At 44.7% G+C, this 23602-nt stretch overlaps 1 protein-coding gene across 2 annotated transcripts in view; it reads right to left on the minus strand.

Moving 5' to 3' along the window:
* The window catches only part of PDE5A (phosphodiesterase 5A), a 2047822-nt gene that overhangs the window by 921083 nt on the left and 1103137 nt on the right, over positions 1 to 23602 (minus strand). For both annotated transcript variants that reach the window (XM_044061541.1, XM_044061540.1), the window contains exon 5: positions 23257 to 23346. In XM_044061541.1, coding sequence (XP_043917476.1) covers positions 23257 to 23346 — 90 coding nt within the window. The remainder of the gene's footprint in view (positions 1 to 23256; positions 23347 to 23602) is intronic.

Consider the following 23602-nt stretch of genomic DNA (forward strand, 5'->3'; position numbering starts at 1 on the left):
CCGTGCCCTGGCACAGCAATCAGGGAGCCTCAATCCTGACCACTAACACCAGAGATGGCATCTCATATATGAGGAAAGGATAACAAATACACACAGTAAAGTGCAACTTCCCTTAAGAGCACACAGAGATCACAGTCAGTCTGGGGCTGGTCGCTCCCTTGCTCTTCAGGTCCCCAATAAGACTCCGCACTGACACAGTTATAGGGTTCAGATCTCAGCCAGCTGGGCAAGATAAAATCTCCAGCACCCTCTCTGTCCAACCAGTGCTTCATGTCCCTGCCCAACTAGCTGAAACACACACACACAAACACTTTGAGATAAGAGGTTATACAACCACACATACACCTCTGGGGAAGGCTGGCACAGGTTCTCCAGCTGTGTCCCTTTTACCCAGATTATACGGTAGTAATTACTGCCACCACCCAGCTAATATTTATCAGCTACTCAAGGCCCTTAAAAGGGTGTCCAATTATTACTGTGCAATATTATTATCCAATTGGTAGTATAGCCCAGGGCTAAAGCTATAGGAGTGGCTTTGTACAATTTTACCAAAGGCATACAAGTACTCTAAAGAGCTTAAATTATCTCTACACAAACCAACCACAGTTAAAATGTTTTAAAATATTTAATAATAAATAATTAAAACCACAAGACAATAATTTCTACTACACAGTCAGTGCTAGTCAAGAGAGTTCAGAGATCACACAAAAATATTTAAAATAAATCAGCAGTACAGTTCTGACATCACAGAACAACATTTAAGTCTAAATTTTCTAATTCCTAGCTATTGCTACAAGAAAACACACTTCTATAATAACTTAATTACATAGAGCAACAGGCAGTGCTGTGAGTTGGATAGTCAGACAAAAATGCTTAACAAACTCTGTTTCTCACTGTTTAAATTGAAACTCCAGTTCTGCTAAACATTACATCATCTTTTACACCTTCCTGGTGTTCCCAAGCTGACAGAAACTGCATTTACATTCTTTTATACTTACAGCAATAAAGGACATTCCACATGTAAATTCTGGTCATTAACTATAGCCTTAAAACAATAGGCAGGTAGCCTTCATCTAACCGGACTGGAGCCGACTTGTAAAACGTCAAAGGCAGTGATGAAATCAGTTTAATTTCAAAGGACCAACAAGAAATGCTTGACTTAGCTTTCTTTACAACAGATGGCAATGTTGCCACATAAGTTCAACATTCATATTTACAAATTATAGCATTATCTGCACAATTCTGTCTGGCTAGGCTGGCAGCCTTCACCCATCTCTACCAGTCTTTACAAGGAATACTTTAGAAGACTTAAATTAATCTTGAAAACAGTGTTGACATCTAGGAACAAAATCCAAGCTATAAACCAATTTGTTCTTCCTGTCCTAACTCACAGTCTTGGAATGATTGACTGGCCCCAAAATGTGTTGGATAGATTAGACAGGAAAACAAGAAGGATGCTTCATGCTCACCAAATGATTTATAAAAAAATAGTGCATAACAAGAGTATACATTCCTTGTTCTGAAGCAGGGATGGGCTTCCTTGAAATTCATTATATGTATAGATCTGCAGTCAAGGGACTCCACACATTTCTGCTGAACTGACAAGACCCAAACATAGTGAACATTTTGAAACATGAGAAGAATAAATCTAAAATGACTTCTCTACTTAATCTAGCAGAGGCATATCGGCATCAAGTAGGAATGGAAAAAATCAAACCAGAAGTAGATAAAAATCAGGCAGCAACAGAATGTGCCAAAAAACAAAAGAAAAAATATAAGGTAAAGGACCAGATGAGAAGGCAAGAAATGTGGAAAATGCATAAATATAGTTGCAAGTACAGAAAACTTATGGAAGAACCTCATGTTGCTCAGGAATGAATGCAGGAATGTTTAAGGAAAGGTAAATTCAAACCAAGAGATGAAAGGTTAATATTGGTGGCCCAAGATAGTGGGCTACGTACATGTTGGTTTACAAAGTCCATTGAACATGTAGGAGAAACAGATAAATGTAGGTTTCGTAAAACCGAATTGGAAACAGTCACACATCTCGTTGCTAGTTGTGACATACTAATGGCAGAAGGATTGTATACTGAAAGGCATAATAATGTGGCAAGATTGTTGCAGTGGGGATTGTGAAAACATTATGGTACTGAAGTGATTGAAAAACACTGGAAACATAAGCCACAAAGCATCATAGAAAATTATGAAGTTTACATCACATAGGATCATCCATTGCCAACAGTTCAAAAAACAGATGCTAGAAAACTGGATATAGTGTTCCATGAAAAGAAGGCAAGAGTAGAACTGATCATTGAAATTGCCACACCCAGTGACTACAATGTCTTGTGTACAGAGAGACACAAAGTCAAAAAATATCAGGATTTGCAGGCAGAAACAACAGCAATGTGGAATAAAGATACCCAGAGAGTCCCAATAGTAGTATGAGCAATGGGTCTTATAAAAAAGAATCTACAACTGTATTTAGGTATGTTACCAATACACGTAACTCCGTACGAATTGCAGAAGGAGTCATTACTGAGCACATTGCGGGTGATACGAAGAGCACGTCTGGCTGACATCAAACATTGAAACAATACTAATTTCATGAAGTTTGAAGATACTATGACATGGGAATGGGGTCTATTCCCATCATGGCATTAGAAACCCAAAAGATTCGGAGATATTAAAAAAATGGACACACCCTTCCACAGTGCCTGCGCTGTCAAGTGCTCAAGATGCTGTTTTAACTCAGATTGCCTGGGCCTTTGTTAGGGCTGTAGCCCTGTATGCCACCAGCTGTAGGTATTTTGAGCTATTTTCTTGAATATCTTCCATATAAGATTTTATACTTTATCCTATGTCATAATTAATTTCTTGAAACAAGTGTGTTTCTGATAAAGCAACACGTGCCTTGACAGACTAGAAAATGAGATTTGTGATTAAACTGAACTCAGATGATAGCCTATTTTTCATGAACTGCCCACTATTCGAATTCTAGCTAACCACTCATGATGACAAGCTGTTGGGGAAATATATTTTGTCTGGTACTGTAGTTAGTATAAACAGCTAATCAGGTATCACCAACTCTCGGGTATGGGGTTTTGGGGGACTTGAGTACAAGCAGAACAACATTACTTTTAGATTCAGGAATGTTTAATAACTTTAGATCGCCCTTTTTCGGTAATATCTATGCCCTCTGTGCCGAACCTAAAGGTAGAGATATACAGTATAGTAAAGCTGTTATGAATGATGGCATGAAAGGAGACATCTTAAGGTAACTTGAATATTTATTCCTAGCCTGTCAGTGGAGTCAGATGGAACAGGAATCTATCACATAAAGTCTTTCTGACATGATTCCCTTTTTACTTAATTCACATGAAGTAAACATACCAAGCTGTTTAATGCCTCCCATTATGAAAGTAATTTTCTGAATATTCAGGGAAGTAATATGAGTATTCAAAAAGTGTCCAAAGCCTGACAACATAATGGGACATAAGCAGTCAGTGATGACACTTTATGAAGTCTGCTGTCTTATGGAAGCCTAAATGTACTGCTAACACATGAAAAATTAACAGCTTCTTCAGGTCTGCAAATGTCAACATATTCATGAGGATGCTGACATGATCAGAGACAAAGCAGTATGTCATTAATGTATAGTAGCTGTTAGGAGGCTGAACTGCTGTTCCTAGTATATGCTGAAGGCAATAAAGAAATGGAGGAACTAATTTATTCTGAAGCTAGTTACAATCTCCTTGGTTTAATGGATAAACTACATGCATGGGATAGAGCTAAAAGTCTTAATATGCATTTTTTGATGGCTTTAATTATTCTCTCCAAATCACTTCATGCTACAGAGAGAATGGGGATTTGTGCTACAGTAACAGTAGTAGTCATTTTCAGCAACTGTCTTAAATGTTTTCTAATTTGAACTCTTATCAGGAATCATCAGAAAGTGAACCTAAAAAACTGCCTGCAGACAGTGGAATGTGTACCTGAACTTCCAATGTAGTGCCCTGCTCCAAGAATAATGATAAAAAGAAGTTATGTATTTACCATAATGTTCCATGTGAGTTGTTCATCTCGCCTTCATTCTTACTGATGAGTTCAGAGCCGATCCCTCGTCTCCGAGTCGGCCTACTACAAAGCTCGATGATTTGAAGTAGCTCGAGGTTAAGTCCCTATCCCATGATGCACCTAGAGTTACCTCAGATCTTGTTTACTGCATATAATAATACCATATGTCATTCTATAACTCCATAAGAGAGAAAGTATAGAAGGGTTGAGTGACCAGGAAGGATCTAGCATCTCGGTCTTCTGAAAGCCCAGGAGGGGGATAGGAGGGAGGGACGTAAAGAATGAAGGCGAGATGAACAACTCACATGGAACGTTATGGTAAGTACATAAATTCTTTATGTGAAGCTGTTCTATCTCACTGTTCATTCTTACTGATGGGTAGTGCCCCAAGCACCATCTACCTCAGGTGGCTCACGAGAATATATTTTTCAGGACCATGGATCCAAAGGAGGCCCTGTGCCTAGAGGCCCTGTCAACTTTGCAATGAGTGATAAGGGTATGAGGTTTCGACCAAGTGGCTGCTGCACAAATGTTATCAATAGGAAGTCTGGCAGAAAAAGCAGAAGATGTAGAAACTGCTCTGGTTGAGTGAGCTTTAATTTTATGCTGTAAGGGCATATTGGCAGCTGAATAAGCAAAGGTGATACAATCAGATAACCATTTAGACAGAGTTGTTTTAGCCACTGGCATACCTTTCCTGGAGTCTGAAAAGGAAACAAAAAGCTGATCTGATTTCCTGAAATCTTTTGTTCTATCCAAATAAAATCTGAGCTGTCTGTGAACATCATGTTTGTGCAGCATGTACTCTAGATTGTTGGAGTGATTGGGGAAGAAAACTGGCAAATCAATAACTTGGTTGAGATTAGTTTCAGTGCAAACTTTGGTCAAAAAAGGGGTTTGTTCAAAGTGAGACTCTGTCAGCATGGAAAATCAAATAAGGAGGCTTAATGGACAAGGCTTGAAGCTCGGGCACTCTGCGAGCAGAAGTAATAGCCACTAAAAAGATAAGTTTTCCATGACAAAAATTTGAGGTCACATGAGGAAGCTGGTTCAAATGGAGGATAGAATTATGTGGGAAAGCATAAACTTTAGATTCCATGGGGAATAGGTAGATTTCACAAGTGGTCCAATATGAAAAGTCCCTTTGAGAAAGGCTTTGGATAATTTGTGTGACATAATGTTCAACCCTTCGAATCCAAGATGAAAGTTAGAGATGGCAGCAAGTTGAACACAGACTGTTGCTGCCGCAGCTCCTTTATTGAAGATCATGGATCAATATTGTTTTTAGAGGTCCATATAGAACATTTTTTTCCATTTGCTCAGGTATAGCTTCCTCATAAAGGATTTATGAGAGGATAAGAGAATTTGCTTCATCTCATTAGAAAGGTTATGGAACCTCGCTATGATGGGAATTGGAGCAGCCAAGCTGTCAGCCTCAGTGACTGCAGACAAGGATGAAGTTCCGCTGACGAGTGTGTCAGAAGGTCTGGAACTGGGTCCAGAATCCAGGGGTCCTCCAAAAGATGAAGTTGAAGGAAGGGGAACCAAATCTGATGAGGGCAATGAGGAGCTATTAGAATGATGGTCCTTCCCAGGGCTTTCACTTTTTGTAATACCTTGGGTATCAATGGGACTGGTGGGAATGCATAGAGGAGACCTGGAGGCCAATCATGAACGAGAGCATCCCTTGGGGCTTCTCCTGAAGGGGGAATCAAGGGAAAGTAGCTTCTGCATTTCATGTTCATGTGACTGGCAAACAGGTCACAGCAAGGCTGGCCCCACTTGTGGAATAACCTGTCTGCTATTTCTGTCTTGAGGGACCACTCGCGGAGCAACAAAATTGCTCTGCTCAGCTTGTCTGCTATCATGTTGGATTTCCCAGGGATGTGCATTGCTAACAAAAAGTGCTGGGTGGATATAGCCCACTGCCATACTCTTAGGGCCTCGTGACAAAGGGGGGTATGACCTGGTTCCTCCTTGCTTGTTCAAGTACCAGATGACTGACATGTTGTCCATCTGAATCACAATCGTACCCAGAGGAAGAGAGTCCTGGAAGTACTGCAATGCCAAAAGTACTGCTCTCATCTCTAGGACATTGATAACCAGATGTGTCTCTTGATCGGTCCATGTACCTTGGGTTGTCCTTCCCTGAAAAATGCCCCCCACCCTATCAGGGAAGTGTCTGTGGTCACTGTGGCCACTGGTGGGGGTAAAATGGGAAGTTATGTACCTACCATAATGTTCCATGTTAGTTGTCTTCTCTTGCCTTCTTTCTTGCTGGATGGGTTCGGAGCCAAACCTCGGCTCCAACTCAGCCACTTACTAAAGCTCAAGAGCTAATTTTACCGGCTCGAGGCAACCCTATATCCCATGATGCTAGGCGATAACTACCCAGATCTCGTTTGGTAGCTGAAAAACAACCTAGGCAATATAGTCCTCCAACTGGAGAGGAGGAGGAAAAGGATAACCCCGAAGGGAACGCTATCTAGACTGAAGTTACCCTAGGACAAGGTATTTGGCTGAAAGTGCAAGATCAGGACCCTTCAAAAAAGGGGAAAAATGTCTCGGTCTGTCCAGGCTAGGGGGATGGCGGGTGGGACACAAGAAAGAAGGCGAGAGAAGACAACTAACATGGAACGTTATGGTAGGTACATAACTTCTCAATGTTAAGTTGTCAATCTCGCCTTCATTTTTGCTGTTTCTGGAGGCCATGTCCAATTTGTAATGCGATACAAAGGTATGAGGAGAAGCCCATGTGGCTGCCGCGCAAATAGTGTCTATTGGTAGTCTGGCTTGAAAGGCTGTTGATGTGGCTAGTGCCCTGGTTGAATGGGCTCTTGGCCTAGAAGACAATTCTTTACCTCTGAGTTGGTAAATATACGTGATCAAACAAGAGAGCCACCTAAACAAGGTTACCTTGGATACTGGAAAACCCTTCCTATTTTCCGCATAAGATAAAAAGAGTTGATCAGATTTCCTGATTTGTTTAGTTCTGTCCAATTAATATCAGAGCTGACGATGAACATCCAGACAATGCAGTTTTTGCTCCGCCCTGTTCGTATAATTAGGGAAGAAAACTGGGAGGTCAATTGATTGATTTAAATTTGTCTGCAAAGCCACCTTGGGTATGAAAGAGGGGTTAGTTCTTAGAGAAACTCTGTCTTTGTGGAAGACTAAGTAAGAAGTACGAATGCAGAGGGCATGAAGTTCAGATACTCTCCTAGCAGATGTAACAGCGACCGGGAAGAGTGTTTTCCAGGAAAGAAATTTCAGTTAACAGGAAGCCACAGGTTCAAAGGGAGGTAGAATCAAGGATGTTAAAACTAGGTTTAGATCCCACTGTGGTGGAGGATCTTTGATCGGAGGTTTGAGTAAAAAAACATCTCTCAGGAATGCTTTGCAAAGCTTATGGGACATGATGCTGCAGTCCGACAGACCTATGTGAAAATTTGAAATGGCTGCCAACTGAACTTTTACTGTGGAGGATGAAGACCCTGAATGAAAAATTTCAGCTAGGAAATCTAAGACCGAGTGAATTGGGGCAGTGAACGGATCTATATTTCTAGCCTTTGCCCAGAAGGAAAAACATTGCCATTTACTAGTGTAAATCCTTCTGGTAGAAGATTTAAGGGAAGCTACTATAATATCCCGGACGGGATTTGAAATCATAGGAAGCCTGGCTAAGAACAGAAGTGGAGCAACCAAGCAGTGAGGTTGAGAGAATGCAGGGATTGGTGCAGCTGCCCCGACTGATGGGCCAAAAGATCTGGCACGGGATCCAGATGCCAAGGCTGCTCCAATAGATAACGATGCAGGAATGGAAACCATATCTGTCGAGGCCAATAAGGGGCAATGAGAATCATCTTGGCTCTCAAGGCGGTTGCTTTCTGAATTACCTGTGATATTAACGGAAGGGGTGGAAAGGTGTAAAGAAGTCCCCGAGGCCAATCGTGGACTAGAGCATCTCTGGGAGGATGGCCTGGCAGGGGGAAGAGAGTGAAGAAGTCGGGGCATTTGCTGTTTTGAGGTGTAGCAAAAAGATCACAGCAAGGAAGGCCCCACTTCTGAAAAATCTCTTCCGTCACAGATTGTTTGAGACACCACTCATGTGGCATGAGGATAGCTCTGCTCAACCTGCCCGCTAAGAAGTTGGACTTCCCGGGGATATGCGTTGCTATCAGAAACTGCTGAGAAGAGATCACCCATTGCCAAAGTCTGAGATCTTCTCGACACAGGGGATAGGACTTGGTTCCGCCCTGCTTGTTGATATACCACACTACGGACATATTGTCTGTTTGGATTGCAATAGTCCCCAGGGGAAGAGAGTCTTGGAGGGCTTGCAACATCAAAAGCACTGCTCTCATCTCCAGGACATTTATGTGCAGGTGGCATTCGAAAGGTTGCCATGTGCCGTGGACTGTCCCGCCCTGAAAACGCCCCCCCACTCGATCAGGGAGGCATCCGATGTGACCGTGGCGACCGGAGAGGGTGGAATAAAGGGTCTGCCTTGATGGACTTGATGGGAGGTCATCCACCAAGAGAGATGATTTTTGCAAATTGGAGTTATCATGATCTTGTAGTGCACAGGGAGTTGTTGGAAAGACCATTGGGCGAAAAGCATCCACTGTAGAAGACGCATGTAAAAATGGGCAAGTGGAAGAAGTGTGATGGCGGCTGCCATGAGCCCCAATACTTTCAGGACATACCTGGCCTGAATTCTGTCGTTCTGAAGCAGAACATGGACATGATTTTGGATATCTAAAATCCTTTGATCTGTTAGCCTTGCTGAAAGCTGCACGGTGTCCAAGTTGGTGCCTATAAAGATAATAGATTGACAAGGCGACAAGGCAGACTTTTCGAAATTTATAGAGATTTCTAGCCCTCTGCAAATGTGGATGGTGTAATCTCTGGCCTGAAGAAGTTGATGCCTGGTGGTGGCGGTGAGGAGCCAGTCGTCTAAATATGGAAACACCTGGAATCCTTGACACCTCAGGTGAGCCGTAACCGCTGCCATACATTTGGCGAACACTCTGGGGGCTGTAGTGAGACCAAAGGGCAGGGCTCTGAATTGGTAGTGACTGGCCCCCAGCCAGAAGTGGAGAAACCTCCTGGAGCGCCTGTGAATTTTGATGTGATAGTACACGTCCTGAAGGTCCACAGAGCACATCCAATTGTCCTTGCCCAGAAAGGGTAGAATGGACTGTAGCGTGACCATCCGGAATCTTGTCTTTTTTACAAACTTGTTTAGTATGCTGAGATCTAATATTGGTCTCCAGTCCCCTGTTTTTTTTGGTACCAAAAAGAACTTTGAGTAGACTCCGGATCCTATTTGGTCTGCTGGGACTGGCTGAATGGCCCTTTTTGCTAGTAGTTTTGAAATTTCTAGCACAGCTTGTTCCCTTAGACTCGGTGGAACATCTGGAAGGGATCCCTTTTGTTGAGTTGGGGTTTGGATAAAGGGAATTTTGTAACCCTCGGATATAACCGACTGTATCCATTTGTCTAAAGTGAGGGAAAGCCAGACTTTTGAGTACAGCGATAATCTTCCCCTGACTGCCTCCGAAGGTGGACAGTTGGGCAACATCTCAGGGATGTTGGAAGGGTTTGTCAGAGAGAGACTCTCTGTTACCCTGATTCTGCGGACACCCTCTGCCTCTTGGGTGGTGTCTGTTGTTGTTACCCCCTCTGCCTCTGGGGGTAAACTGACCTCTTGCATCAGGCGTGACTCCTTGTGATTTGCGGAACCACATTTTTCCACCCTTTTGACCCTTAGGATATGGTCTGGAAGGGGTGGAGAAATGGACTCCTACGGCAGAAAGAGTCTTGCCATCTTGCTCGCATCTGGTCAAGGTGACTTTCAATTGAGGGCCGAACAACGTCGAACCATCAAAGGGGGAGTTAGTGAAGGACGCCTTGAAGGGGTCTGGAAAATTACAAAGCCGCATCCGGGCATGACGCCTTAAGGCCACACCTGTGCCTGCAGCCCTACTCGCTCCATCGGCTGCATAGGAAATGAGCCACATGGAGGAGTTAACAATGGAGTTTAGGGTTCCCAGCTGTGAGTTGATCTTATCTTGGGACCCAGCAGCTGACGGATCCTGTAAAACTTCACCCAACTCTTTGAGAACATCTCTCTGAAGGCGGGTGAAGTGACACAAGTAATTCAGCAACCACATGGCAAAGGTCGCTGAAGAAAGCATCTGCTTGCCGTACCTATCCATAGTCCTAGAATCCTTGTTAGGAGGATGGATAGGTACTGAAGGATCGGCTAGTTCCTTCTTGGTGGCTGCAGCCACCACCATGGCATCAACCGGGGCACCTTTTGTTAGAAATTGCCTGTCCGCTGGAGCCATAATAAATTTAGAAGGCCTCCATGGGGTAGGTTCCACCGAATCTTGGGCCGTCCACGCCTTCCATGCCACCACGTCCATAAGGGGGTAGAAAGGCAGAGACACCCCAGGAGGTGGAGGGTCGAGAACCAAACGCCTCCAAGTAAACCGACTCATCCTCAGAAGGATTAAGGGAAACCAGTTCCCCCTCTGTTTCAGGATTTCAAGGATGTCTGAGAAGGAGACATCCTCAGAGGGGGACCTTGGGGATCCTTCAGACTCATCCAAGTTGGTATCAGATGTAATGGACTCAGGGGAGTCCACATGCTTCCTCTTACATGTCCTCTTGCACAGAGGTTCACCTGATGGGTCAGGAGAAGCCTCGGAAGAGGAAGATATTCCCAGTGGGGAAACCTGAGGCGTTGGATCTCTGTGTCCGGGAGCAAGAGAGTGGGAAAAGATGTCAGCAGGCACTGTAGTGGGAGGAGCTGATGGAGCTGACTGTTGACCATGCCCTGGGGCTAGTACGCTCCTCATCACCTCGAAGGCTCCCCTATCAGATAGGCCAGAGGGCTCCCGCTCCGAAGAGGTAGGAACCCCAGGCCGCACCGACAGGGACGGCTCCAAAGCCGACGTTGGGGCTGAGCTCATCAGCACCGATGCTCCGAGAGGGAGAACGGGGTCGGACAAGGGTCCGATGCCACTCGCCCCCTCGGAGCCGGCGAGAGAGACCAGGTGCCTGGAATTCTCCAATGAAGGCATCAAGGAGGATATCAGAGCAGATGATGACAGAGCCGAAGGGGGAGGTATCGGCTCTGACGCCACAACAGTCATGGCTCCGAGGAGCTCCGGCTCCGAACTCTGAGGGAGAGTCGAAGGAGGAATAGTAGGTAGAGTTGAAATAGCCACTGTCTGATGAAATGGGCTATGAAGCATTTGGGCCAGCGCCTGAGACTTTAACAGTCTACTGACCACTCTCTCGAGCTCATGGTCGGAAAGCCTGGATGACCGAGAAGAACGGCTCCGATGGCTCCGCTCCAAGAGCAAGGGCGACCCTGGAGCCGAATGGATCGATTCCAAAGATGGAGATCTGGATCTTTTTCTTGAGATGGATGGAGCCGAAGGAGCCGAAGATACGTCGTCTCCAGCTGGAACCGACCGTGAAAGTAAAGGCTCAGTAGTATCGGCGCTGAGTGGAGCCAAAGTTGGAAGCTACGGCACAGAAGCATCGGCTCCAGCCAGAGCCGATGTTGCCACAGATGATGAGCCAGCAGCCGAAGGCTTAGGACTCGGAGTCGATGGTTTTGCTGGCTTCGAGGGCTTCCCAGCACGGACTCAGGCGGGGAGCCCTCAGGCTTTAATAAGCCCCTCAAGATCAATTTGTTCCTGCACTCCTGCAGGACTCTTGGGCTGAACGCATAGCACACAGAGCAAGAGTCCTGCAGGTGCAGGGGTCCCAGGCAGTAAACACAAGAAGTGTGACCGTCTGTCAGAGACAACTTCTGACAGCACGAGTCACACTTCTTGAAGCCTGAGACCTTTGTGTCCTTCGACATATTGCTGTCGAAGTAAGGCACAAGTAAAAAAACACACACACACACACACACACACACACACACACACACACACACACACACACACACCCAATCCAAACAAACTAGTTAAACAGGGATACACAAGCGCACCACAAACACAGCAGAGAATCCCTGTCAGGAACTAGGAAAGGACCAGGCCTAAGGCCTAAAGTAGGGGGAGGGATTAAATTGGATAAAAAGGGAAAAAATTTAGCACTAACGGGAAAAGGGGTGTAATATAACTGTTAGCTAAACTAAATGAAGAAAGGGGGTGGGAAGGCTAAGTACAAAGGTAACATTGAAAATGAAAAATCCCAACACTTACCAAGAGCCGGTAAAACGCACCTCGTCAGCGAAAGCGGCAAACGAGATCTGGGTAGTTATCACCTAGCATCATGAGATATAGGTTTGCCTCGAGCCGGTAAAATTAGCTCTCGAGCTTTAGTAAGTGGCCGAGTCGGAGCCGAGGTTCGGCTCCGAACCCATCCAGCAAGAATGAAGGTGAGATTGACAACTTAACATCAAATGAACATCCTATTATAATATGAAGTGAGGTCAACCACCACTGAAGGTGCTTTTTGCAGGAGTTTGTGATCATTATCATGTGAAACATGGGGAGCTCTTGGTAAGACCATTGAGTTAACAACAGCCATTGCAGTATCCGCATGTGCATACGACCCAGTTGTATGACCAAAATTGCTGCTGCCATCAAACCTAACAATTTCAGAACTTATGATGCTGGAACCTTGTTTTTGGATATTAGAATGTGGACCTGCTGATGGAGAAGTAAGACTCTTTCTACTGGAAGTCTTACCATGGTGGTGGTGGTGTCCAGTTCTGCTCTGATAAAGACGATATGCTGCGATGGCACCAAGGCAGATTTTTCTGAGTTTATTGTAACGCCCAGCTGGTTGCAGAGTGCCAGAGTGGATTCCCTGGCCTGAACAAGTTGATGCCTGGTGGTGGCGGTGAGGAGCCAATCATCTAGGTAAAGAAACACCTGGAATCCTAAACATCTCAGGTGCATTTGGTGAACACTCTGGGGGCTGTAGTGAGACCAAAGGGCAGGGCTTGAAACTGGTAATGATTAGCTCCCAGCTGGAAGCGCAGATGATCCCTGGATGTCCTGGCCATTTTTATGTGGTAATACGCATCCTGGAGATCTATCGAGCACATCCAATTGTCTTTCCCTAAGAAGGGAAGTATCAACTGAAGCGTGACCATCTGAAACTTCTCTTTCTTTACAGATTTGTTTAGTCTGCTGAGGTCCAATATAGATCTCCAGTCCCCTGTCTTTTTTGGAACTAAAAAGAATCTTGAGTAAGTTCCGGATCCTGTCTGGTCTGCTGGGACTGGTTGGATGACTCTTTTTCTTAGCAACATCTGGACCTCTACTGTTGCTTGTTCTCTGTAACTGGGTGGAACGTCCGGGATTTTTCTTGTCGGTGGAGGGGGTGTAGTGAATGGGATGAAGTACCCTCTGGAAATGATACTTTGTACCCAGTTGCCATTTGTTATTTTGAGCGAGATGTCTGGGTACAAAGATAAGCGACCCCCGACTGCCTCCAGAGCAGGACAGTTGGGCCTCCTTTCAGGAGTGCGAGGGCGGTGTCTTCCATTATTGCCCCCTCCTGTGCTCCTGGAGGGGGGTTCACCACGTGTGTCCTGAAAGGCTCCTTGGGCTTTTCGGAACCACATTTTTCCTCCCCTTTGACCCTTGGGATAGGGTCTAGTAGGGGTGAAAAAACAGACTCCGACGGCAGACAGAGTCTTTCCCTCCTGCTCAATCCTGGTCAAAATTTCCTTAAATTTGGGCCCGAAAAGGGATGAGCCATCAAAAGGGGTATTCACAAAGGATGACTTGAAGGGCTCCGTGAAGTAACACAAGCGCATCCAGGAGTGTCCCCTAAGAGCAACTCCTGTACCTGCTGCCCTATTCGTTCCATCAGCTGCATATGAAATGAGGCACATGGACAACTTAACAATGGCATTGAGGGTAGCAAGCTGGAAGGCAACTTTGTCTGTAGCTCCTGCAGCTACTGTACCCTGAAGAGTATCTCCCAGCTCTTTAAGGAAATCTCTTTGTAGTCTCGTAAAATGGGTTAAATAGTTAAGCGAACGAAGTGCAAAAGTCGCTGAACTAAACATGCACTTCCCATATCTATCCATGATCCTGGAGTCTCTGTTAGGAGGATGGATAGACATGGAAGTTTCAGACATTTCATTTGTGGTGGCTGCTGCCACCACCATGGCATCAACTGGCACACCTTTGGGTCAGAAGGATTTATCTTGGGGGGGGCAGAAATGAATTTATTAGGCCTCCTAGGGACAGGCACCATGGTGTCTGAAGACTCCCACACCCTTCATGAAACCAGCTGCATAAGCTCATCGAAGGGCAGAGACACCCAAGAGGTGTAGGGCTAAGACCCAGAAGCCTTCAGGAGAACTGACCCATCCTCAGTAGGGTTGGTGGACTGCCACTCACCCTTCTGCCTAAGTATTTCAAGTATTTCTGCAAATGAGATATCCTCAGTGGGGGACCGTGGTGACCCTTCTGATTCATCCAAGTCAGTATCAGATATTAGAGATTCCTGAGGGGAGTTATATGTTTCCTCTTACACACTCTCTTCCTGGGAACCTCACCAGTGGGAGCTTCTGGTGAGGTCTCAGAAGAGCATGGGCCACCCAATGGGGCTTCCTGAGGCTCTGGGTCTCTGCGCTTTGTTAGGATCTGTGAGGCAGAAGCAGACACAGGCGCTTTAGGGGATGAAGAAGCTGAACCTGAGGTTGAGGATGTCTTGGGAGACATAACTCTCCTCATGGCTTTGAAGGCAATCCTGCTCCAATGCGAAGGGACCGATGGATCCAAGGAAACCGTCGATACCCCCGGTGCCGGGACAGTGGGCTCTGAGCCCAAGGTAGGAGCCAAGCTCATCCGAGCCAAAGCCTCGAGAGGCAGAGTCAGAACTGACAAGTCGGTTCTACTATCCTCCCCGGACCTGACCAGAGAGTGTCGGCTCCTAGAGTCCTCGATCGGTGCCAAGGACATCAGAGTGAATGGAACCGAAGACACTGGAGCAGGCATCAGCTCTGAAGGCTCCACAATCAGCAAGTCTTACTCCTCCAGCTCCAAAGGACCAGTATGGCTCAGAGAAGGAGGAGTTATAGCTGGCATAAGGGTCTTCGGCTCTGAAGCCACCTGGGTCAGAGCCGATAATTTTGCAAAGACCGGTGCCTGTAAAAGCTTCAGCACCACCCAATCCACATCCAAATCTGAAAGGCTAACAGAAGACCAAGATGAATGGATCGATGGTACCGACTGAAGTAGCAGAGATTTTGGAGTTTCGGATACCGGTTCCAAAACCGGGGACCGGCTCCGAAAAGAAAAGACAGTCGGCTCCGAGATCTGTGGAGTCGATGTCACCGACCTTTTAGAAATAGAATAATAGTAAAGTTTTTACTGGCCTGAGCTAGCAAGAACCTCCGATCAGTTGCAATGGCAAACTAGATCTGGGGTAACTCTAGGTGCATATTGGGATAGGGACTTGGCTTCGAGCTACTTGAAATCCTCGAGCTTTGTAGTAGGCCATCTTAGAGCAGAGGGATCGGCTCTGAACCCATCAGTAAGAATGAACGGCGAGATAGAGCAACTTCACATCAGTATCTTCTTACAGTGCATAACAAGCAGTGAGATCATATCCCTTGCAAAGAAGATAAACTGTACTGTCATGTTTAAGCGCATACAGCCAACACAAAAAATTCCGCATTTACTGATTAAAGCAATTATTTCTCTAGACAAGCAATGTCTGACAAATAAATATCAGATATAAGTAAAAACAAATATGCAACTGATCACAGCGTTTAGCAAAATAGCATGACACTATACACATGCTTAACTGCAGTAGGAACAGTATAGTAGACTCTGGCCAATAAATGTGGAACATATGGTATCTATACATGGGTAGTGACTCTGATGGCATTATATATGCCAGAAATCAGCAGGTTCTACCCCTGAACACTCATCACTGAAGAATTTATTTATTATTTATTTATTTATTTTATTTTCCATTTGTTAACCAGGATAGTCCACTGGACACAGGTCCATTTTCAATGAAGGCCCGGGGAGAAACGCTCCACACATATGAATAACATGTAACAAAAAAACTACAAAGTTTAAAAAGTATATTTAGATACAAAATACGGTGAGTCTTAATTAATAGTAGTATATTCATGCACAACAGTTACAATTAGTGAAAACAGAGAAATCTTACAGTAATAGTTTCATTAGTCTAAAGAGATATATATAATGACCTCAATCATTGCAGGAGGGAGTCATGTGTAAACCAACAACTTCTTAAAGGTTATCAGGGTCTAAACCATAACAATCTGTTTTATTATATTGTTTGTATTTGTAGGGTCTAACATAGTGGAGGGTCTAGCCTGGTGAAGTGCAAGAGCATAGTCAGTTATTAGTGAGATGCATTTTTAATGCTATTTTGAACTCTGTGAAGGATGGCATAGTAGTTATGTTATAGGGTAGAGCATTCCATATTTTGGATAAAAAATTTGAAAACAGGGCATCATCTGCTGTATTATTTGACTTAGTTACTGTGAAAATAAGTTTGTTACTGGAGCGAAGAGTTCTGTTATTGGTGTGGAGTTGAAGTAGGCTTTGCAATGCAGGATTTTTTTCTGGTTGATATAGAATTTTATGGGCCATAACATAAAGTGTTGACTATGAATGAGTTTCTTAGAAATGGAAGTACATTTAACAATTCTTTGAGAACTATATTTAACAAATCATTAATGTAAAGGATAATAAAGATTCTATGGAGAGCTTCATGTTTCATAGCATTATTAATAAGTAGCTGTATGAATGGAAAGGAATGAGTCATTTGGCCCCCACTTTTAGCTAAGCTGATGACAGACATTTAAAAGGAAGATGGATCTCACAAAGAAAATGACCCGGAAAGATTACTGACACAAAAGGTTGTCATGACTGAGAATCTTCAGCATGCAAGCAGCAAGCAGGAAAACCATAGGGAAAAAAATAAATAAAAAAATAAAAACAAGGCTGAGTCTCCTATGGCCTTGTTCAACAGTAGAGATGGAATCAGGTACAGGCATGTGATGGACAATGGCAGAATTTTGGAGAGTGGGCCATCCAAGCTGAGGAATAAGACACACAGGATGACACATGCACTTTTGTATAAAGAAACCACCCTGTATTCATTAGTGAAATTTGTGAAAGAGACGCAGGCAAAATTCTCTTCTTACAGTAGGTGTAAAGATTAGTTGTGTAAAATCTTACCATAACCATAGATGTCTTTCTCTTCCATGTTGCAGTATTCTCACTTGTGGGATCCTCAGCCTCAGGCAACCTGAACGTCTGGCTCCTTTACCAAAGCTTTAGTTTAGTTGCTGTCAGGTGTGTGGGACATCACATGCAGGGCCATAAACCGTGGGCCATAAATGTGATGTCCGCATGCACAAACCTCAGAACTGACTGCCCAGTGGGACAATAGTCAAAGGATAAAGGAAGGATGCCATCCAGACAGGGAAAATGTCCTTTAGGGGATAGGAGGGCAGGAAGGAATACTGCAACATGGAAGAGAAGGACATCTATGGTTATGGTAAGATTTTACACAACTAATCTATGTCTTTCTATTCTCATGTTGCAGTATTCTCACTTGTGGGAGAGTACCACAGCTCAAGCAGAGCAAAGGGTGAAGGAAGAGGCAACAGTCTCCAGGAATTCATGGAGGATGGCTTTAACAAATCCTGCCCTGACTCTGGATATGTTATCCAATTTATAGTGTTTGATGAAAGTGTGGATTGAGGACAATGTGGCTGCCTCTAGGATAGTGGCCATATCCAGGCCTTTGAGAAAAGCCCTTGAAGAGGCCACTGCTCTAGTGGAATGTGCTTTAACTGAGTAGGGTAATTGTCTACCAGGGAAGGAGTAACAGAAGTTTATAGTTTTGCATATCCAAGAGGATCTTGTCTGGATACAGCTTTCCCCAGGGCCCTGGGGTGAAAGGATACAATGAGTTGGTTGGACTTTCTAAAGTCCTTGGTCTTGTCCAGAAAAAAAACTCAGCTGCCTGTGAACATCAAGGGAATGGAGCACTCTCTCATTGTCATTCTGTAGCGAAGGGAAGAAGGTGGGCAAATGGATAGATCGGTTAAGGGACAGTTTGTTGACCACTTTGGGGATGAATGAGGGGTTAGTACAAAGAGAAACCCTGTCCCTGTGGAAGATAGTGTAGGGTGGAGTAGCCATGACTGCTTGCAGCTCAGAGACTCTCCTAGTTGAAGTAAGGGCTATTAACAAGACAGTCTTCTAGGTACACATCTTTAAAGTGGCTGACGCTGCAGGGTCAAATGGGGCAGTGGTAAGTTTCTCCAGAATAAAGTTTAGGTCCCATAGAGGAGTGATATGTTTCCTTGGTGGTCTGAAGTGGAGAACTCCTTAAGGAAAAGTTTCTCCTCCAGTCTTGATAATAGGAGTGGATCAATAGGTAAGCAGGCTAAAATGGCTGACAATTGGTCTTTCACTGAAGAGTATGAAAGTTCTGATTTTAGGAGCTCACACACATAGGCTAGAACTAAGGGAACATCCACTTGGAAGGGGTCTAGTTGCCATTGAAGACACCAGCTGGAAAACCTTTTCCATTTTGATAAGTAGGATCGCCTTGTGGTAGGTTTTCTGCCATCCTGCAGGACAAACAGCATATCCTCAGAGTAAAAGTGTCTGAATAGGATCAGACGTTTATCACCCACAATGTTAAGCTGAGGGTTTTCAGATGAGGATGGATGAGGGATCCCTTCTGTTGGGTGAGAAAGTCCACCTTATGAGGCAAATTGTGGTGATTGCCCTTGACAAGAGATAGAAGGGGGGACCAATGCTGCCTTGGACAATAGGGGGGGGGGGGGTCACCAGCAAGATTTTTTGTTTGTCCTGCTGAATTTTCAGCAGGACCTTCTGAATAAGAGGGAAGGAGGGAGCATAGAGGAACAGCCCCTTCCAAGAGATTGAAAAGGCATCCACTCTCCGTGTTAGTGGGGAGGGATGCCTGGAGCAGAACAGCTGTAGTTGTCTGTTCTGAGGTGGAGCAAACAGATCTATCTGTGAGGTGCCTCACTGGTGGACAATGTCTATGAAAACATCCCTGTGTAACATCCATTCATGATGTTGAGAGAATAATCTGCTGAGGGCATCTGCCTGATGGTTGTCTTGTGATGGGATGTATACTGCCTTCAGTGTTACACTGTACTAAGTGGTCAACTCCCATGTCTGTATTGCTAGACTGCAAAGTAAGTAGGACCTGGTCTCCCCCTTCTTGTTGATGTACCACATCACTGTGGTGTTATCTGTGAAGACTTGTAGAGGACCGGGCTGTATGAGTGGGAGGAAGGTCTTTAGAGCGTGAAGGAGAGCAGTCATTTCCCTTACATTGATGTGTTTTTTTTCTGGAGGGAGGGCTCCCATTGAGCCTGTACCATGAGACCGTTCATAGTGGCCCCCATCCCTGATCTGAGCCATCTGTGTGCATGAACTGGACTGCTTGGTGGGCTGTAGAGGGAGGCCTGGGTTCTGGCTTACCTGTTGGATCCACCACCCCAACACTTTTTGCAGGCAGGGCAGGAAGGAAACCTTAAAATCCAGGAATGATTGTGCTGGGGCCAGACATTTTTGTGGGAGGAAGGCCTTCATCAAGTCTGTCCTTATTCTGCAACCCAAGAAGATCTGGTCTTGGGATGGAGTGAGAGAGGACTTCAGTAGGTTGAGGGTAAACCCCAGACTTCATAGGAGAGACAGTGAATTGCAGGTGTGCTTGAAGAGTACTTGCCTCTTCTGCTTGGATGGGGAGGTAATCCAGGTAAGGGTAAATCTGTATACCTTTTGTTTGGCAGCAGGCTATTGCTGGGGCTAGACACTTTGTGAAAACCCTTGGTGCTGTGGACAAACCAAAGGGCAAGGCAGTAAATTGATAGTGCGAGGATGGCACTGCAAAGTGTAGAAATCACCTGAAGTCTGGGTGGATAGAGATATGGAGGTATGCCACTTTCAGGTCCAAAGTGGCCATGAAGGCACCGGGTATCAACAGTAGATGAAGGGTTTGAAGGGATAGCCTGCAGAAAGACGGTACAGGCAGAAAAGAGTTTAACAGGGACAGGTCCAGTATAGGCCTCCAAAGGCCCCCCTTTTTTGGGACTAGGAATAACCTGGAATAAATCCCTTAACCCTCTTGCCCTGTTGGGACCCTCTCTATGGTGCCCTGTGACAGTAAATCCTGGATGATGTGGGGTATCAGGTGGATTTGAATTTTGTTGGAGGGAGGGGTATGCCTCTTGGTATGAGTTTTTCATGCCAGGTTGTAAAGTACCCTTTTCCACTATTGATAAGACCCAGTGGTCTGAGGTGATACATTGCCATAGGGGGAGACAGTGACAGAGAGGCAGGTAGAGAGGAGGAGATGGTAGAGGGGACTTAGGCAGTCATGCATTGTTTGGTCTGTCTGGAAAGGACTGTCTGGGGGTAGATTGAAAGTAAGAAGTCCTAGGGGATGAGGTTTCCCTAGCCCCTTTCCTGTGTTTTGAGGAAGACGTGTTAGGAGCTGGTGCCCTCCTGACAAAGCTGAGTTTTGCAGGGCAGTTTATATAGAATTTTGGAACTGGGAAAACCAATAAATGCTTCAGGTCCTGTGGTTCCTTGCTTTTTTCCTGCAAACTTTTGAATAGCTCAGCAGGCTGCTTGCTAAAGAGGAACTTATTGCGCAGGAGAACATCCAGGATCTTGTTCTTGAAGGCATCAGGGAGGGGTTGAATTTTGAGCCAGGAGTATCTGCATAATACAGAAGCAGCTGATCTGGCTGAGGCGTCAGCAGAATCATAGCTGAATTTAATAGAATGCCTGGCTAACTGTGCTGCTAAGGACAGCTTAGAGGCCACCTGGGGCTTTGTAGGGGAATCAGACATGGAAGAAAGCAATGTAGTTGCCTGGGAGACTAGATCTAGAGCATATTTTACTATGTGTCTCTGGTAATTAATGGCCCTAAAGACTAGGATAGAGGAAGTATAGATCTTTTTTCCCAGTCTGTCCATCACTTTACTATCTTTGTTAGATGGCAGGAGGGAAGAGGAAGGGATATGCCTGGATTGCATGTCTGGTGCCACTGCAATGACAGCAGGGTCTGCCATAGGTGCTTCAATTAGGTGCTTCTGATCATCAGGGGCTTTACAGAATCTGTCTGGTCTTTTAGGGGCAGGAGATTGGGATTCAGGGGTTCTGGAGGCAGAAGCAAAGGCATCCAGGTAAACTGGAATCACAGGGGGAGTAGCAGAGGGAGAGGAAGACTCCATCTGGAGTAGCTCAAAATATCTTTTTGTACCTCAGTCATTTGTGTGGCATCCCACTTGAAGTATTCTCTCATTTTGGAGACAGTCTCCCCAAAGGTGATATCTTCAGGTGGGGGGGGGCCTCCTTCCAAGGAGTCTTCATCTGGCGAACAGTAGTCCAGGGGAGAGGCTAGATGAAATGTGTAAGTGAGAGACTCATCAGATGAGGAGGCAGAGGAGTCTTCCTCCTGAGGGGGGATGGAAATGGCAGAGGCAAGCCTAGGACTATGAGTAGGCAGAGGTGGAGTATGTGAGGCTATGGGCCTGAGGGCCATAAAGGCCTGAACCACGGACTGGTAAAATGTTTGCCAGTCTGGCTGGTCTTCCAGTGGGGTAGACAAATGCCTGGTTTTCTGTTTTCTCTTCAGAGAAGGGGTCTTGGTAATTATTTGAGAAGCTGAAGGCCTAGAGTCAGGCAATGGGGCTGTGGCCGAGAAGCCGTGTTCTGAAACCGAAAGTTGCCGTCTGGTCAAGGCTGTTTCCCCCTCTACATCTGTGGAGGCCGATGTTGCAGAAACCTCAGTAGACGTGCCAAATAGAGAAGCTAGGTTGGTTTCCGACATGGTACCCGCCAAAGTTGCCAGTTCTTCTGGACGTCCCTCAGCCCCTAAACCAGTAGCTGACATCAGAGGTCCAGCAGTAGTAGGCCTTAAAACCTTGGCCTTCTTTTGGGTGGCTCCACCTCGATGGCCGGTTCAGTATCCATACCTAAGGCCAAGCATTTAAGTCACTGGTTCTCCACAAACAATTTAAGGTCTGCCAGATGACTGCGTAGGGTCTTAAGGACAAACGACTGACATATATTACAGGATGTATGATTGTAGGACTGGCCTAAGCAGAAAAGGCAGAGTTTATGAGTATCTTTGTGCGGAATTTGCGACCGTGCTTACATTTTCCCTTTCTAGATGACATTGGCTATAAGACAGCAGCAGCAACCAAGGCCTTTAACGAAAATAAAGATTTCCCAACGGGGTATTTATCTGTATTGTCTTCCAAAGTGCGTAGCAGAAAGAGCTAGCTGATGTTCGACTGTGTCAGAGACGTTCTGAGGTCTGTAAGTGCGGACATCACATCTATGGCCCATGGTTTATAGACCTGCATGTGACATCCCATGCACCTGACAGCAACCAGGCTAAAGCTTTGGTAGAGGAGCCGGGCAATCGGGTAGCCTAAGGTGGAGGATCCCGTAAGTGAGAATACTGCAACATGAGAATATAAGGACATATGAGCAGCTGTTACACATAATATAAAAAACAACATTCTAAGTTTAGAACTGGAAATACAAACTATTTCATGAAAATGTTTTTTGCATAGGACCACATGCAATACTATTTGCAAGCTTTAATCATTGCTGACATAACGGTTAATATAGTTCACTTTATAATGTTAGTCATAAATAAAGCTACTCTACAAAAATATTTGCAACTGCATCATCAAATATCCAGAAAAGCATAATGCATATTGAATTCATTACTCATTTATTTACTTGCATATGCCTGGCTGAAAGAGGAGCATAAACATTTTTGCTAGTAAACTGGGAAAAGTGAATATTGCATAAAGTTGCGTATTTCCCTTCCTGCAGCAAATAGATGTACCTTGATATGTTGATCACAGTTGATTAATTTGTCTTTAGCACTAAACAAATAAGGCTATTAGGGTAATCTTAAGAAAATACTGATGCAAAACAATTAGTGTTAAACTTTTTCTACAGGAATGCAGATAATTCATGTGTCTTAGCCTGAGATTTGCAGGGGTTATTTAACCACTAAGAAGGGTCTACTAGGACAATATGTGTCTCTTGTAATATTACCCACCCTATCTTGTGCCTACTTCTCATGAAATGTTGTACAGATGTCTTGCAACATAATTCATCATACCTGGTTTCGCCTGTTTTCAAGCAGAGACGTTTCGTACAGCTGGGCATTGTGAAGAACGATTCCACAAAATGCAAGATAGGCAGCAAAGTCCTGAAATACGTTAATGAGATATAAAGTTAGCATATACAAGTCATAGAAACACTTGTTCAGTTTTCTATTTGGTATCAAACAATTATTGTTACAGAAATCAAATCTGTAACATTCAAAATATACAGTTTATCTATTGTGTTTTAACAGAGGCTTTACTGTGGACATTTACAGAGGAAACATATATATTGATCAAATCAGATCCAAGTAATATGAACAAAACAACTTTCATTGATAGTGAAGTTGTCTCTTTTCTCCA

The sequence above is a fragment of the Protopterus annectens genome, chromosome 2.part0 (genome assembly GCF_019279795.1).
Source record: "Protopterus annectens isolate FY-2018-M chromosome 2.part0, PAN1.0, whole genome shotgun sequence".
NCBI lineage: Eukaryota > Metazoa > Chordata > Ceratodontiformes > Protopteridae > Protopterus > Protopterus annectens.